At 39.2% G+C, this 18,940-nt stretch overlaps 1 protein-coding gene across 1 annotated transcript; it reads left to right on the top strand.

Annotated features, from left to right (window-relative positions):
- The first annotated feature begins 2,592 nt into the window (after positions 1-2,592).
- coq2 (coenzyme Q2, polyprenyltransferase) lies at positions 2,593-18,078 on the top strand. The gene is made up of 7 exons (XM_003221232.4): positions 2,593-2,871; positions 6,867-7,033; positions 9,431-9,552; positions 13,489-13,574; positions 15,911-16,044; positions 17,036-17,224; positions 17,473-18,078. The coding sequence occupies exons 1-7, from the start codon at positions 2,631-2,633 to the stop codon at positions 17,659-17,661; spliced, it is 1,128 nt and encodes a 375-aa protein (XP_003221280.1). The 5' UTR covers positions 2,593-2,630; the 3' UTR covers positions 17,662-18,078.
- The last annotated feature ends 862 nt before the right edge of the window (positions 18,079-18,940 follow it).

The raw sequence follows: 18,940 nt of genomic DNA, 5'->3' as shown, positions 1-18,940 counted from the left end.
GCTAATCTTCACATGACGTGGATTGACTACAAAAAGGCCTTTGACTCACTCCCACACAGCTGGATCATCAAGTGCCTGGACGCCATCGGGATTAGTAAAAACGTTGGCACCTTCATTGAAAACATGATGGAGCACTGGAAAACTGAATTGTTTGTTGGAAATGAAAGTTATGGACTTGTCAACATCAGGAGAGGAATTTTCCAGGGCGATTCATTGTCCCCTCTGCTTTTCATTATTGCCATGATCCCTCTGTCAACAATCTTACAAAAAACAAATCTCGGCTACCAAACATCTAAGAATTCTCACAAAATTTCACATTTGATGTACATGGATGACCTGAAGCTATATGGGAAAACGGAAACTGAAATCCAGTCTCTGACCAACACTGTCCGAATTTTTAGCACTGATATCAACATGGAGTTTGGTTTGGACAAATGTTCGACAGTGGCATTGAAGAAGGGAAAAACCACTGAAAGTGAGGGCATAAATATGCCCAATGGCCAAACAATAAGGTGTCACCAGCCAGAGGCCTATAAATATCTGGGCATATTACAGCTGGACAACATCAAGCATGAACATGTGAAAACTGTGGTCAGTAAAGAATACACACAAAGGGTCAGAAAAATTCTCAAAAGCAAGCTCAATGGAGGCAACACCATCAAGGCCATAAACACCTGGGCCATACCTGTCATAAGATATACTGCTGGCATTATAAACTGGACACAGATGGAACTGGACAATTTGGACAGAAAAACAAGAAAACTCATGACCATTCATCATTCACTGCACCCTCGCAGTGATGTTGACCGGCTGTATCTGCCTAGAAGATCAGGGGGCAGAGGACTCTTGCAAGTAAAACAAGCAGTCAAAGAAGAAGAACATGCCCTGGCAGAATATGTAAAACAAAGTGAAGAACCTGCTTTGATTGAAGTCAAAAATCAGAAACTCCTCAAAGCACAGCAGACAAAAAACCAGTACAAGAAAACCGCGCTACAAACTAGAGCTGACAGCTGGCACAACAAAACACTGCATGGAAAGTTCCTTGACAAAATTGAAGGAAAAGCTGATAAAGAGAAGACCTGGCTCTGGCTCACGAATGGGACCCTGAAGAAGGAGACAGAAGGCCTGATCCTTGCAGCCCAGGAGCAAGCCATCAGAACAAATGCAATCAAGGCCAAGATCGAAAAATCAGCTGATGACCCAAAGTGCAGACTGTGCAAGGAAACCGATGAAACCATTGATCATATCCTCAGCTGCTGTAAGAAAATTGCACAGACAGACTACAAACAGAGGCACAACTATGTGGCCCAAATGATTCATTGGAACCTATGCCTCAAGTATCACCTCCCTGCAGTTAAGAACTGGTAGGATCACAAACCTGCAAAGGTTGTGGAAAATGAACACACAAAGATACTGTGGGACTTCCGAATTCAGACTGACAAAGTTCTGGAACACAACACACCAGACATCACAGTTGTGGAAAAGAACAAGGTTTGGATCATTGATGTTGCCATCCCAGGTGACAGTCGCATTGAAGAAAAACAACAGGAAAAACTCAGCCGCTATCAGGACCTCAAGATTGAACTTCAAAGACTCTGGCAGAAACCAGTGCAGGTGGTCCCAGTGGTGATGGGCACACTGGGTGCCGTGCCAAAAGATCTCAGCCGGCATTTGGAAACAATAGACATTGACAAAATTACGATCTGCCAACTGCAAAAGGCCACCTTACTGGGATCTGCACGCATCATCCGAAAATACATCACACAGTCCTAGACACTTGGGAAGTGTTCGACTTGTGATTCTGTGAAACGAAATCCAGCATATCTATCTTGTTTGCTGTGTCATACAATGTCGTTGTGTCAATAGTAATAATAATAATAATAATTTGTTTATTTATACCTTGCCTCCATCTCCCCCGAAGGGGACTTGGGGCGGCTCACAGATAATATTAGATAAAAACAGTGACAATAAACAGTACAACAGTAAACAAAACATACACCAATTATAAAATTTAAACATTAACCTATGAAAATGAAAACACACTTAATAAACACGGAATTAAAAACAGCGAAGTTGAGTAACAGACTAGCTAAAGTGCACTTTGTTATAAGTTGTAAACTCAAGACCTTGCAATACTACACCTCCTATTATTCCATTATTCCATAACACTGAGCCACTGAAGTTAAAAGTGGTGTCAACTCGCATTAATTCTACAGATGCACCCAAGCGCCAAAAAAGGCTTTATTATATTGGGGCCCTTCCACACTATACAATTACATCGAGGTGATTCTATTTTAACAGCCATGGCTGCAGTTAGTGGAATGATTCCAGGATTGCGATTGAACACATCCAGAGTAGTGTGTTAAAATCTCTCTATCCTTATCTCTTTGGGGTCCGCTCAGAGGCAGGACACTAGCAGTCTAATACCATCCCACCAACTTCCGGAAAAATTAGGATGCCGCCATTAGCGTGGACAGATGCCTCAATAACAGTTCATCTCTCCATTGGAAATGAATGGTGCACCAAATGTTTCCCGGAAGTATTGATTATATCACAATTCTATGTTCTCTTTCAATGGCTACGGGAATGTGACGTCAACGCCGTGTGAGGAGAAACTGACGCGATCCAAGATGGCGGCTCTTCGTTGCTTGTCCCGGCTGAGAAGGCCGCTTCGTGCCCAAGGAGGCTCGCTTCGCTTCTCGCCAGCCACGCTCTGGATTTTATCCGACCCCAATATAGGCCACGGCCCTTTTTGTCCTTCTAAATCAAGAGCGCGTCCCACCGGGACTCTTTCGGCGGCGGCTTTGGTCCGAGCGGCTCCCGGTCCCATCCAGCCCTATCTGCGCCTCATGAGGCTGGACAAGCCCATTGGTGAGTCCGCTTGTCAATCAATAGTGCTGGACCAATGAGGCTCCGTTCCGCAAGGGAGTTCTCCGCCCACTTTATTTTACTCTCCACTTTGTATGAAGAAGGGGAGAAACTGAATGGGAAAGCAGTTATTTTCGTTATTATTAGATTTACAGTAGAGTCTCACTTATCCAAGCTAAACGGGCCGGCAGAACCTTGGATAAGCGAATATCTTGGATAATGAGGGATTAGGGAAAGGCCTATTAAGCATCAAATTAGGTTATGATTTTACAAATTAAGCCCCAAAACATCATGTTATACAACAAATTTGACAGAAAAGGTAGTTCAATATGCAGTAATGTTATGTTGTAATTACTGTATTTACGAATTTAGCACCAAAATATCACGATATATTGAAAACATTGACTACAAAAATGCATTGGATAATCCAGAACCTTGGATAAGCGAGTATTGGATAAGTGAGACTCTACTGTATTTATATCCCACCTTCCTCCCCGTGGGGAATCAAGGTGGCTTGACAATCCACAATAGACAAGTTTAAAAAATGCAAAACAGAAGTTAAAAAACCATTAAATTGTAACAATGTTGTGTTGTCGAAGACTTTCATGGCCGGAATCACTGGGTTGTTGTGCATTTTCCGGGCTGTATGGCCATGGAACATGTTCTGGAACAACTCTGGAACATGTTATCTCACCTCTGCAGGAATCTACTGGATACCATGCAGCTGTGGACGTGTATACATAGAGACTACCAAACGCAACATTGCCCAAATACGAATCAAAGAACATGAAAGGCATTGTAGACTAACTCATCCAGAGAAGTCAGCCATAGCAGAGCACCTGATGAACCAACCTGGACACAGTATATTATATGAAAACACAGAAATGCTGGACCACTCTAACAACCACCATGTCGGACTACACAGAGAAGCCACTGAAATCCACAAATATGTGGACAATTTCAGCAGAAAGGAGGAAACCATGAAAATGGACAAAACCTGGCTACCAGTATTTAAAAAAATCTCTAAAATCAGAACAGTAAATAAAGAACAACACCCTGAAAACAGAAAAATTACAGACATGAATCAATCAGGGGCAGCGAACACCTCAGAACAAAGGATTCCCCCAGGCAGGAATGGAGCTTGTAAGGCCATTAATGCTAATCAAGGTGATTAATCATAACATTCACATTGGCTTCCAACAAACAAGCGTTCTTTCTCCCACCCTGGACCTTCCACAGATATACGAGAGTTGAATGAAAATTAATGCCTCCACTTTCGTTACTTGGGTTTGGATGGGAATATTTTAATAAATCAAACACAAAAATAATCCTTAGAATGTGCTCTTTAACTACCACTATTCATTTTTCTACATAACTGCCAGACAACTGGATACATTTCTGCCAATGATGAACAAGTTTTCTGAAGCCGTCACAGAAGAAGTTGACACTGTTTCCACAACCAACGTCCTCACAGTACCCATCGTGCACAGATCTTCCGATAGCCAAGCAAAGCAATAATGTGACCCACACGCTCTTGTGAAATCCCAATTATGCTTGAAATTTCTCTCAGTGATATGACGATTGTTCTGAATCAATCTGTGAACCTTTTGCTTGTGAAACTCGGTAGTTGCTGTCACAGGATGTCCAACTCTTTGTTTGTCACACAAGTCAGATGTTTCCACCTCAACATCTTTAAACTTACTCACCCAGCAACGCACAGTATTCACATCAACACAATCACCATAAACAGCTTGCATTCTCTGATGAATCTCCTTTGGGGTGATACCTTCTGCTGTCAAGAATTCAATGACTGCACGTTGTTTAAGTCACATTGATCAACCATCTGTGCAGGGTTCCATACTTCGCAATTTAACAACACAACCATTCAATGCTAAGGCTTCCCGCCAAATTGAACTGTATAGGGGAGTCTACTGAACAAGCCAGTAGCTGCTGCGTACCAGTACTGCCATCTGTTGAGTTACGAAGGTGGAGGCATTACTTTTCATTTAACCCTCGTATAAACCTCCCTTGCTTAGTTTTCCAATATACCTCATAACCTCTAAGGATGCCTGCCATAGATGTGAATGAAACGTCAGAAGAGAATGCTTCTGGAACATGGCCATATTTCCCAGAAAATGCACAACAACCCAGTGTTTATTTTATTAGGTTGTATTAGAGGATTACTTCTTTTGTGTCAAAAGCATTGCATAAATTAACAAGCATAAAACTGATAAAATAATGGGGAACACAAGCAGCTAAATCAGGCATGGGCAATCTTTGGCCTTCCAAGTGTTTTGGACTCCCAACTCCCACAATTCCTAATAGCCGGTAGGCCTTGATATTCTGGGTGATAAGGCTGTGTGGAAGGGTACTCTGTGTAACTGATAATTAAAGACAGTAGGAGTTTTGAGTCAGGCATCTCTATTGCTGCCTTAAAATCGAGAGCCTTTGCACACTACACAGTTATAACACTTTAACTGCCATAGTTCAATTCTAAGGAACCTGGGATTTATAGTTTAGGAAGGGATATTTAAAAGTTTCAGCCACATATTTACAAACCTCAGCATTCAATTGAATGCATCCATGGCTGTAAAAGTGAAATCACCATGCTGTAATTGTCCTTTGCAAGCATATTGCCTACACATAGTGCACTGGGCATTTGTTTATTTTTTCTTGCTATACTACAGGTGTAACAGCAGAGGGGGACAAAGTATAGCTATGGGTGAGAAGGGGGGGGATATAAATATTGTAATAAATAAATAAATAAATAAATAGCTTATTCCATAGAACGAAGCACCAAATCTTTGGTTAATCTGTCAGTTCAATTTTGGTGAAAATTTTTTTTTATCCCCAGCACATTCTGTAGAAATATGGCTCAACCAATGTTGTTACCACACTGTAACCAATTGGGTTTCCCATGCTGTATCAAGGCATCTACACAAATAGATTTTATTCCAAGTGATATTTTTAGGTGGCTGTTATGTTCATATCACAGTAAGATAGCAGTTATTGTACCAAAATTTTCACTGCTCATGAGGCTCTGAAGCTTGCTGTTGATGTCTTCAATGGCCCTAGTCCTACAGATGTGATAGGATTGGTTCCTTATGTGTGTGTGTGTGTGTGTGTGTGTGTGTGTGTGTGTGTGTGTATGTACTGCTATAATAATTATTATTTGTATCTGGGAGCTTTTTCATTTGTAGTGATTTTAAAACACTATAGAAATTAATGTTGGAGCTTATTTTGAAGGTGTTTCACAAACAGTTCCTTTTTCAGTAATTTTTGTGTGTGACTGTGAACCATTTTTCTGTTTGCTATGTAGTTGTGTCACATTTTTTGAATGTGTCTGTTTCTGTACTAGAGTTTCTCAATATTTATGGTTTTGACATTTGTGGATTTGATTAAAAATGTACTCTCTTTGACTTGCTCAGTCCTCCAGTGTGATTTTATGCTCGGCTTCCAGTGGAATTGACCATAGCGTAATCCTAGAATATTTCAAAATTGTTAAGTGAGGTGTTCTCTTAAGTAAAAAAAATGTGATTTCTTTATTTACAGTTTTCGCTTTCATAGGAGTCATATTCTACTAACTCCAGTGAATATTCAACGTTAACTGTATTTCATTTTGTCTTTGACCTCCAGAGGGAGTGAATCACTAACATGAATAATTATGGCTATAGCATTATGAATAATTATTTAATAGATACATATTTTCAGTTATGCAATACTAAAATATTGCAAGCTCTTACACATTTTAAGAAGTAGATATGATTAAATTGTAATCAAATAATTATAAAGTTTCTCTTGGTCTTGGATGTGGTCTTTCTTCCCAAGTCAGACATTTGCATTCCGGTTATACTGTTAAAGAACAAAATGTTCACATAGTGACATGCCAGAAAGCAAAACAAGTTGAAAGAAAACCAAAGAAGGAAATGACTGGCTTCTATGAATATGGATTGCTTTATGTGTCTCCATCCTAATCCATTTTGCAATTTATATTTTAGGGACATGGCTGCTATACCTTCCTTGCACTTGGAGTATAGCCCTGGCAGCAGAACCAGGCTGTTTACCCGCCTGGGACATGCTACTCCTGTTTGGCACTGGTGCAGTACTGATGCGTGGAGCTGGCTGTACAATTAACGACATGTGGGATCGGGACTATGACAAAAAGGTAGAGAGGACTTGAAAAGAACAGGCAGGCTCATTATGGTTGCTCAGTAAGTAAATGACCTTTTTGTAAAGCAGTTCCCTTACCTATCCTTGAAACATATTCTCCAACTGGTGCAGAAATCCTTCCATAATCTTCCAGCTACTTTTAAAATGTTCTTCTCAACAGTTGCTTTCCCCCTTGGTTCTAAGCTTGCTGCAGACTGAATTCACAGTTTTGCCTCAATTAATTCTTAGGGGGAGAGAAGAAGAAAGGGGATTCTTGTCCTTCACAATAGTCTCAGGCAAAAGCAACAGCCTCTCCTGGCTTCTGTATATTTTCACATTAATAACTTTTGCTATTTTGACCACACTCCCGTGTTGCTTGCCCATACATATCTGTCTTCTTCTCCTGTTGGCTGTAACATTATAAGTATTTTGAATGGAATTGGCAATATGGCCATGAGTTGGACAGATTGGACCAGGGCAGAATGAGGGCTATGAGTGCTACCTATCACAATGGGCTGTTAGTGATGCCTTTGCATATAAAACCTTTTTGACCTATTTTGCAAATAATACCAAGTCACAGCTCTGCAAGAATCAGCTTCTCTTCCATCTTTGGAGAAACAACTTTGAAAACTTGCTGACAAGAACTTAAAAACACAGACTAGAGTTTGGAAAAGTTATTATTTTTGGACTACATCTTCCAGAATTCCATGGCCAGTGTAGTCCTTGCTGATCATGGGATTTGGGAATTGTACTCCAAACAAACAAACTAATACTCCCCCACAAGCTCTGTGTAATACTAAAAAGTAGCTATAATTCAGGTTTAGATTAATCACAGTTTACTATTCCATCTGAAACTTAAACTGCACTTAATCATAACTGTGTTTGCTGAAAGCAATTCAACTTCACAATCTGGAGAAGAGTATGTTGAAATGTGAAAGGATTCTTCTTCAATCACATAGTCGTTTCCGACTCTTCGTGACCTCATGGACCAGTCCATGCCAGAGCTCCCTGTCGGCCGTCGCCACCTTCAGTTCCCTCAAGGTCAAGCCAGTCACTTCAAGAATACCATCTCGCCCTTGGGTCAGCCTCTCTTCATTTTTCCCTCAATTTTCCCCAGCATCATGATCTTTTCCAAACTTTTCTGTCTCCTCATGATGTGGCCAAAATACTTCAACTTTGCCTCTAATATCCTTCCCTCCAGTGAGCAGCCGGGCACTATTTCCTGGAGGATGGACTGGTTGGATCTTCTTGCGGTCCAAGGCACTCTCAGGATTTTCCTCCAGCACCAAAGTTCAAAAGCATCTATCTTTCTTCGCTCAGCCTTCCTTATGGTCCAGCTCTTGCATCCATAGGTTATTATGGGGAATACCTTTGCTTTAACTATACAGACTTTCGTTGCCAGTGTGATGTCTCTGCTTTTCACCATTTTATCGAGGTTGGCCATTGCTGTCCTCCCAAGAAGTAGATGTCTTATGATTTCCTGGCTGCAGTCTGCATCTGCAGTGATCTTCATGCCTAGAAATATAAAGTCTGTCACTGCCTCCACGTTTTCTCCCTCTTTTTGCCAGTTATCAATCGATCTGGTTGCTGTAATCTTGGTTTTCTTGATGTTTAACTGCAGCCCGGCTTTTGCACTTTCTTCTTTCACCTTGGTGATAAGGCTCCTCAGCTCCTCCTCACTTTCAGCCACTAGAGTGGTATCATCTGCATATCTAAGGTTGTTAATGTTTCTTCCAGCAATTTTAACTCCAGCCTTGGATTCATCAAGCCCTGCATGTCACATGATGTGAAAGGATATGATGGTCATATTGAAATAACCTGAGGGATGGCACATATAAGATGGAGTGAGATTGTTTTAGGGTCCTCTAAAACACAAATCAGTGTAATCATACTGTAAGAAGAGATTTCATCTATTTCCTGTCAGAGCTGTCCAACAGGGGAATAGGTCACCTTGAAGAGTGTTAGATTCCTTTTTGTGTATTCCTGTGTGGCAAGGGGATTGAGTAGATGGCCCTTGCAGTCCCTTTCAAATCTTTGGTTCCGTAATTCTAACTGTCATTTGACATTGATGTTTCTTCTAATCTATAGATGAAGCTAGCTATTTTTCCCAGGTTCAGACATCACAATAATCCACAATTAATCTAAAATGGAAGCAGAAGATTCCAAATTCCTTGCAGTTCTGTTGGAAGGGAAAGTGTGACCACAAAAGTTTTATGCATCTTCACAAAATGAAACCATGGTTCGTGTGCAAATATACATAGCTAGTGTTTCAAGTGTACAACATACATTGGTGGGAGGGTACAATGCATCAGAAAACCAAAATGACTTAAATATCTTGAAAGTCTGCATTTTTTCAATTATATATTTCATTTAGTAATACTGTCAATGATTGAAATAATGTGCTGTATTTTAGGTTGAGAGAACTGCAAGTCGGCCACTAGCAGCTGGAGAGATTTCAAGTTTTCATTCCCTGGTTTTTCTTGGGGGACAGCTTAGTCTGGCCTTATGTGTCCTGTTATGTTTGAATTATTATAGGTAAGTTGAAAATGAATAGGCCCCTTGTAGCATACTAATAAATCAAGAAGATTAATATCATAGTCCACCACATATAAGCAATTGTTTTGACCTCATCTTTTTTAAATTAGTTATGTTTTGGAAATCATTTTGTATAATTGTTTTGTATACAGCTGTATTTAAAATTAATCTTTGTATTACACGGCTAACTGTTGCTGTTTGTCAGCTTAATATTATGTATATTTTTCAAGGAAATGAATAGTTGGTTGTTTAGGGCGTTTCTGTTTAGGCTGCCTTCGTGGGGTGTGGATTTTGGAATCATTCTGACAGAGACATGAATGCAGAAATAGTTGCATTTGAATGGATACATGTGGATTTTTAAAGGAAATATTTGGGTCAGGTAATGTTTTCCCAAATCCTAGCAGCAAAAGCAGAAAAATAAGGCTAAGAGTGAAGGATTGCATTCAGAACAATTTTGCTGGAAAGGAAAATTGTTGTGATTGTACTTTGCTGTATTTCAGTTATACATTGCTAGCATATCTACTTGGTGTTGCCCTGATATCATAGGGGCTACTGCCCTCCTGATTTCAACCCTTCTTTCTCTTTCACACCCATTATACCTTTTTCCCCCCCTTTCCTTTCTCTTCCTTCCTTCTCTTCTTTTTCTTTCTTCCCCCTCCCCCCCTTTTCCCTTCCTTTACTTTCCCTTCCACTCCCCTTTCTACCCTCTCCATCTCTAAGAGGGCCTACCTCACAATGTATCCATGGCAACATGGCTTTCTTTGTGGCTTTTCCTAGGATGAGTGGGCTTATTAACAAAAGACCCTCCCCATAAATGCACAATAGAGTAACTTATTAGCAGCAGTGTGACCCAGCACCAGTATCCAAAAGTGATAAAAAGAACAAAACACACAGACCAATGTAATATCTTCCCTTGGAAGTTTTTCTTTGTAGCAAAATAATATGGTTGCACTATTTACAAAAACAAGGTTTCCATAAAACAAATAGAGTTCTTTATACTTCCTTCTTTGCTTCCATACTGGGCTTCTTTCTCATGCAGATAAACAGCTTCTCTCTCACAGTGCCTCCTCTCATACCAGACTTACACAAGAGCTTCACAGAGTAGCTTTACAAAGAAGCCTTCAATCTGGGGCTTCTCTCACCGAAGCTTCTCACATGGAGGCCTTCTCACCCTCCTCAGGACAACAGTAGCTTTAGCCCACCAATAACACGCTTTGACTATTCACTCTCCTCAGAGCGATGCTAGCTCATTTAACCCTTTCAGTGCTCGACTCACATTTTTGTAATTAAAAATATTCAATTAGTTTTAAATATTTTTGGCAGCTCTTTCCTTCCTTCTTCTCTTTCCCTCATACACATGTCACCTTTCTTTCCCAGTGACATTACAGAGGGCCACTGAATGGTCATGTAGCGACAGCCTTTGTGGTACAGACAACATATAGACAGACATACATTGACTGACAGACAGATTATTACTGGAAAGTTATGCTAGTGATAAAATAAAAAACAATGCATTTTTAAAATAATAAAAATTAAAATACAGTAGAATCTCGCGTATCCAACATAAACAGGCTGGCAGAACGATGGATAAGTGAAAATGTTGGATAATAATAATAAATGTCAAATTAAGTAATGATTTTGCAAATTAAGCACCAAAACATGTTTTACAACAGATTGACAAAAAAAGCAGTTCAATACATGGTAATGTTATGTAGTAATTACTGTAATTACTGTATTTATGAATTTAGCACCAAAACATTGCAATGTATTGATAACATTGACTGCAAAAACATTGACTACTAAAAGGCAGACTGCGTTGGATAATACAGAACGTTGGATAAGCGAAGGTTGGATAAGTGAGACTCCACTGTATGTTAAAAACTTATACTATTAAAGAAGTCTTGGTACTGACCCTTAATTACGCAAAACTACTTGATATATACACAACAAGTAGTACCAGCACCTTTAAATAAATCAGGTGACTTGTTGAGTGCCTTCAAATTGTTTCTGACTTATGGCAACACTAAAACATGCCTTAAGTCAGATAGGCAAGTCTGTTGTGGGGTTTTCTTGGGAAGATTTGTTCAGAGGTGGTGTGGCTTTGCCTTGCATGGCACTGGATCCCTCACATGATTTAAAGAAATACGAAAATATTTTGGAAAAATTCATTGCCATGTAAATCAGCTCATTGGCATGTAATATTGAGGCAGGACATTGCTGGTTCACTGAAATGCTAAACAGGAATGCTTTGTGCTACAACATTATGTTGCAGTCATCACTTTTGAGCACAATTAAGTTTAGCTTAGATTGAATAATTTTGTTGTTTTTACAGCTCTGGACAGCAAACATGAAGCTGATCCAATTGATTTTTCCAAGACTTCTGTAAGTTACATTAAGCTGAGAGCTCAAGGCCACCAAATAGGTATCAAGACTGAGCAATGTGAGAAATGAAGTGTCCCTGTTCAAAGACCAACATTAGCTGAGAGCCCACATGCAATGCACAGTGAAATAGATGAGTTTCCACTAGCCGGTCTCCTCCTTTCCCCAGGGCTCAGCAGCTAAAAACAGGGAAGCTTTTGATGCATCTTGAAATAAAATAATATACATGTGCTTTGTGTGCATTTATATTTCACTAACAAGATGTCAGACAATGTGTTTGAAACCATTCTAACTCTACTGAAATATATTTTGCATGTTACAGTCCATATTTATTGGTGAACATGAGATTATAAACTATTCCAAATGAAGAGGGGTTTTTTTGTGTCAGGAGCGACTTGAGAAACTGCAAGTCGCTTCTGGTGTGAGAGAATTGGCCATCTGCAAGGATGTTGCCCAGGGGATGCCCGGATATTTTGATGTTTTTACCATCCTTGTGGGAGACTTCTGTCATGTCCCCGCATGAAGCTGGAGCTGATAAAGGAAGCTCATCCACACTCTCCTTGGGTTGGATTCGAACCAGCAACGTTCAGGTCAGCAACTCAACCTTCAAGTCATCAGTCCTGCCGGCACAAGGGTTTAACCCACTGCGCCACCAGGGATTCCACTAAGTGAAGAGTGACGCTGTGCCTCGTTTACTGAAATTTATTTTCTTTTTCATTTGTTTCTAGAATTTCACTGATCCTTAAATTCCACGTGCAATTGCAGTTTTTCTAGGCCCTTTAGATTAAGTTGTAGAGTTAACTTTAGTTATCTTGTTTACTTGACCTTACTATGAGATGGCCTTCACTTGCTGATTTAGCTAAGTTTGATAGCCTTGTAATCAGAGAAGTCAGAAGAAACTGATTCTTCTCATGGTTTTAAAGAGGCAGAAAGGTCTTGATGTCTTTGAAACAGGTCTGTCCTTTCCCTAATTAAAGTGGGTCATTGCTGATGTTATTACTGTTCTACCTTTCTTAAGTTTTGCTTGTTTTGTTTCGATGTAAGACAATTTGAGCTAGAATAATACAATCTTTTTTCTTTCACCACCTCCACCCTACCTGAGTAGACTGCATACCTCACAGAAAAATGTAGAATGGATTAAATTTAATGTATTTTGATTATAGTTCTCAATGGATATGTAATACCTAGATGTAGGACTTCTCATTTTAGATAGCCATACTTGTTGGGTAACTCCATCCCTCCATTTACTAAAATTTTAGAAAATGACTTAACATGATGTCACTACCCACTAGCAATCCTCCCTCCCCCCACTACTTCAGTCCATTGTTTGTTTGTTTTTAATTGAGGAACATCTGTTCAGGAAAAAAAGAAAGAGAAATCATTTTAGGAAAGGCTTCTCAAGAAATAGCTTCACTGTGCCACTAGGAACCTTCTATCTAGATATATCTGGTCTTCCCCAGATTTCTGGTGCCAAGTGAGACACCATAAAATAGTCTTTGGGGAAGCAAAGTGTGTGCATTCAATTTTTTCTGAAATATGTTTTTTCTTGCTTCACAGTATTGCTTTAGGAGCCGCCTCCTTATCTCTTGTGGTGACTTACCCCCTTATGAAGAGAGTAACATATTGGCCACAGTTGTTCTTGGGTGAGTTGTTCTAGTCCAGAAGTTTCATTTTCATAAATATTGATTGTCTTAACTTTAGTCCAGTTCAGAAGTTTAAATGCGTGCTTACTCATGTGAAGAGAGGGGGCATGTTAGTTCCACTCCCTTCTCTATCATTTCTGTCACCTTCGTATGTTTGGAAGGTGAAAGGTCTGAACTGGAGAGCCTCTGCTACATGGAGACATTCTCCATGCAATTTAGAATCCTGGAAAACTACCTGGAGAACCCTTTCAGATATACGAAGTTCTCATTTTCAGACTTCTCACTATTCATACTTCGAGAGGCAGTGGAAAAACTAATGAGGGGAGTGGTACTGACACCCAATTTTGTCATGTGTTATGCTCCCTTGAAAAAGTCAAAGCAAGGTTCTTGTGTTGAATTGTAGTCAAATTGCTTAAGGCAGTGTGGTCCAGCCTGCGGCCCACATGCGGCCCATCAATTCATTTTTGTTGGCCCCTGCCCTTCTTTCTGGGAAAAAAATTAATTTAACATTTGGAAAAAAATCGTTTACCCTTCTTACTGCTTTAAGTTTTTAATAAACTGCCATATTACGGCCATATTGAAGCCTCACATTCCTATACTAAAATGCTATTGGCCCTCAGGTAACTAAAGATTGGACCACACTGGCTTAAAGTATTACATGCATTACAAAAGATTGTGTCCCACAGTAACACAAAAGTAATTGGGCAATGTAATCTTTAGAGCTGAGCTGAGCTTAGCCTAGAGCAGGGCTTCTTAAACTTCCCCACTTGTGACCCCTTTCCACACAAGAAATGTTTACAAGAACCTGGGTATATATGTATATAAAATAGGTATAAAATCAAATGTTTACTGATAATAAATCAGCATTTGCAAGATGTTGTCAAAGGCTTTCATGGCAGGGATCACTGGGTTGCTGTGAGTTTTCCTGGCTGCATGGCCATGTTTCAGAAGTATTCTCTCCTGACGTTTTGCCCATATCTATGGCAGGCATCATCAGAGGTTACCTCACAACCTCTGAGGATGCCTGCCATAGATGTGGGCGAAACGTCAGGAGAGAATACTTTTGAAACATGGCCATACAGCCCGGAAAACATACAACACCCCAACATTTGCAAGGTTTGCTAAGCAGGCCGGTTTTCCTTTTTACGAAGAACAGCTTCTTCAGAGTCCATCTGTACAACAGATTTGTGTAAATGTCTAAAACAGCCACTAGGTGGCGTTCAGGAATCTTTTGCTGTTTCCAAATTTTTCAGTTTAAAACTCCCCATAATGTTGCCCTTTTTAAATACACCACCCACTATGGTGACTGAGCAAAATGTAAGCTTTCTGTACCTTTTAATTGTTATTTGGAAGAAGGAATGTTCAGTGCAGTTGCTTCCAACATTCGGTTTATAGCTGGCCAAACTTCACCCTTTTGCCCTGCCATTAAAGGTAAGCTGTCCTTTATGTCTTTTGTGTCTGCTTATCATAAAACGTTGCAGCACATGCAAACAGGGTTCAGAAATGGGAGTGCCAGAAATGTAATAACACCTTTCCTGTTGCAAATAACCTTCCTTGTGCGTAAATCTGACTCACTTGGAGGATGTACTATGAAAAAAATGCACTTTTCTTCCACAGAGTTCCAACTATGTTTGAACACTGTAGTGATATATATTCCACCTGGAATCCCTGTTTTCACCTGGAGTCCCTGTTTTATAACTCCCTATCTTCTGGATTAGGATATGTTTCTTCCAGAAATGTGGAAAATTCTACATTCCTTCACAAAACTGTCAGTAGAGATAACTGGAAGTCCTTGCCCATACGCCTCCCTGTGTGTCTCCTTTTGAGCTTGGGAAAGTTTCATTTTTGTATTACAATTTCCAGAATGCTGTTTTGAAAACCACCACTTTCCTAATCTCCTGTTTCTCATATGGAGGAAATGCTGTGACCTTCAGGTGGCAGACTGAAGCACTCAAAATAATGTGCTACCTTTCCAGAAGATTTACGTTACATCCATCCATTGATGCAAATGGAAATACATATCCTACATAATTTAGAGAGGGTATGTGGTATTTCTGTTTAGTTTATAACATAAAGGCTATAAAAAAGAAGTCATACATTTCTACCAAGAAATCTTACCCTACAATAAAACCATATGTGTTATGTTTGCTATGGGATCATTTTGTTTTCTTGCTTCAGAATTGCTCAGTTTAAAAATAAATATCTTGTCCTTAAAGTAAACTCTTAAAGTAAACTTATATCTAAGTGCCTTGCACTTAAACCTCATATCTAGATTTCAAACATATTTTTTGCAATCTCGGTATTAGGTCAGTGTTACATTTCAGTCTTTCTTTCAGGCCTCACCTTCAACTGGGGAGCCTTACTTGGCTGGTCTGCTATTCAAGGCTCTTGCAACTGGTCTGTTTGTTTGCCACTCTATTTCTCAGGGATTTTGTGGACATTGACGTATGACACTATTTATGCTCACCAGGTAATGTAGCTTTATTATTCCTTAATAAATAGGCCTTTGAAATGAGGGCTGGTGCTGAGTGGCTTTGGTGAATTGCACTGCTTTGACATTATTGTTTCTGTTGAACTTGGAAATGAGTTTTAAATTGTGTTTGCTTGAAAAACTTTAGTGTTGTTTTCATTGTTGCTCTTTTTCTGCTCTTGTTATCTGATGTATTTGGACATAGAACCAGTCTTTTTAAAAAAGAAAAGAAAAGAAAAGCAAACACTATCTGTCCATGTTTGGAGTTCTTTTTTATTTTTTATTGGAGTTTCCCTTCTTCTTCTTGATAATGTGAGCATTCAATAATGCATAGGCATACCTTTCCCCCCAGTTTGGGAACAAGGATTCCAAACCTCATTAGTAATGCTTGCTGTCCATAAACAAAAATAGAAAAGATCAAAGTGCCTTGCTCATGTTCATCTTCTGCAAAACTGATAACTTGGTAAATAAAAACTGTGCTACTGTCCCCTCCATTCAAATGGGAGGGTGGGGATGAGAACTAACTGGTTTCACAATTGCTCCAACCTTGAGGGAATCATGGGGCCCTCCAGATCTTGTTGGACTGTAAGTCCCAGTAACACTACACCAAAATGAAAGGTAAGGAATGCTGTAAGTTGCAGTGCAACAACATCTGGATAATCATATCATTCCCCAGCCTAATTGCAATGGAATGTGTCATCCTAAGCTGGTTTGTTTAACAAAGCTAGTTGCGTATATTATCTGTTGAAATTGCTGTTTTCCTTTCAGATGAGCCATATTAATTTTGTCACATTTGGATTACATAACAAGCAGCAGTAAATCTAAACCATGCCATTGAAAATTGTATCCTGATTCTGTGATCTTGCCTATATGTACCATTTTGTCCTTCATACTGTTCTATATTATTCAGTCCCTTTTATATTCAGAAGAGGGAGGAAGAGCACTGCCTTACTGGACTGTCTTACTAACTGTTTGCAACCTTTTGTTGTAGGACCGAAGGGATGATCTTGCCATAGGGGTAAAATCCACAGCGCTCCGGTTCAGGGAAAACACCAAGCAGTGGCTCAGCGGCTTCAGCACCATGATGCTTTTGGGACTGACTGTGACAGGAATGAATTGTGACCAGACTTTCCCATACTATGCAGCTGTGACTGCTGTTGGGTTCCACTTGGCTCGGCAGGTTAGATCACAGTATTGGTGCTTATTTATATAATTCCTTCAAACAGTGGCTTAAACCTGGGTTAAATTCCTAACCATCTCACTGCTGCATGTTAGTGAAATCTCAGCTGTGTTTTATAAGTTTGGCTTTATTGAATTTAAAGTCCTTTTTTAACAAATGGAGATGATAAAAGAATTTGAGGAGATGATATTGTCATATTGTAGCTCTGAATTACAATAACCTCTATAAACTTCTGTCTCCTTCCCCAGATATACACGTTAGACATTCACAGTCCTGAAGATTGCTGGAAAAAGTTCTCTTCTAACCGTACAGTCGGACTCTTACTGTTTATAGGAATTGTATTTGGAAACTTACAGAAAACGAAAAACACAGAAGATGTGAAGAAACCCTTAGCGAGCAGTTCAAAAAAAATGAATACTGATGCACAGGAAAAATAATTAAGATGTATAAAAATGTGTGCAGTTTTAAGAGATTTCTTCATATTTAATATACAATGCGAAAGGAGACATGTTGAAACGACTATATTTTTTTACCTTTAAACTTATTACTGTCATGATAGGATCTTGGAAATAAATAAACTGTTTCAAGAACTTAATTGCTGAAATATTGATGGGTGTGAAGTCTTAAGGCCTGTCCTGTAAACCTTGTAAAATTATCATGGCTGTGAGCAATTCCCTGTTTATAAGGCTACTTGTGGAAAATAATTTTTGTAGTGCTGTGACTCAGAAACTGTTTTGTATATAATAACTTATTTAAAACTAAAATATGTAGTGACAGTCATCAAGGTGATATTTGGTTCCTTGATGTTTTCATTTGGAATACCTTGAATGTCCAATAAAGGTATGACTGATTAATATTGATTCTTCATTTGGTTTATATCTCGCCCAGGACAGTGGTTTGTTTGCAGTCCGTGAGGATGATATTAAATGTAATGATGTGTTGGCTAATAGATGATAAAAGTCTCTGTCTTTACAAATTTCTGTGTACGTTTTACAGTCTTTCTTTTGAGTCAAAGAAATCTTAAACTTTGAGGAATCAAAGGTATAAGAGGTCAAACCCTTTCTAGAAGATACAATCTCCCCCCATTCTTTCTTGATTTTGATTGTGTATTGAGTAAAATTATGACTCTCAAGTACAATATGTAAATTTTGTATACAACAGGTACATTTCATGTTTCTTCTCCCCCTGATAAAATTTATTTCACTATACATGGCAATGAGAGCTTAGCTTTCCAGAAGCCTTTTGTTTTTGGAAAAATATATATTTAGTGTAATCTAATGCCATGCTGATGTAATCCTGGCTGTTGTCTTTCCTTTGGATGTATTATTCTTTCAATTTTAAAAAGAACCAATCATGAGATGATCAGATTTTGATTTTATAAGTAATAATATGAATGAACTCATTTGCTTTTCTCTTCCATTTGTATAAGTTGCAAACCAAGTTAAGGGACTGCAATTAACTGTGGTTATATACCTTTCAAATAAGCAAGATATCTGAGCCAACTTTGAAATTGAATCCTGCCTTGTGCTTAAATTATTAGCAGCAGTTCTACATTTGTATGTTGTGGGTAGCAATAGTCTATTTCCTGCTTGGCTCTCTTGTGTAGAGAGAGATAAATGGTGAAAGTATTTATTCATATTAAACCTGGATTTTTTGGTATTAGCCAACTTTATGCTGTTTCTATCACTTTTATTGTGACTGATGGAGCTACACCAG

This window comes from Anolis carolinensis, chromosome 5, assembly GCF_035594765.1.
Source record: "Anolis carolinensis isolate JA03-04 chromosome 5, rAnoCar3.1.pri, whole genome shotgun sequence".
NCBI classification, from domain to species: Eukaryota; Metazoa; Chordata; class Lepidosauria; order Squamata; family Dactyloidae; genus Anolis; species Anolis carolinensis.
The sequence above is the reverse complement of the archived record's forward strand: the minus strand, read 5'-3'. Positions and strand labels throughout refer to the sequence as shown.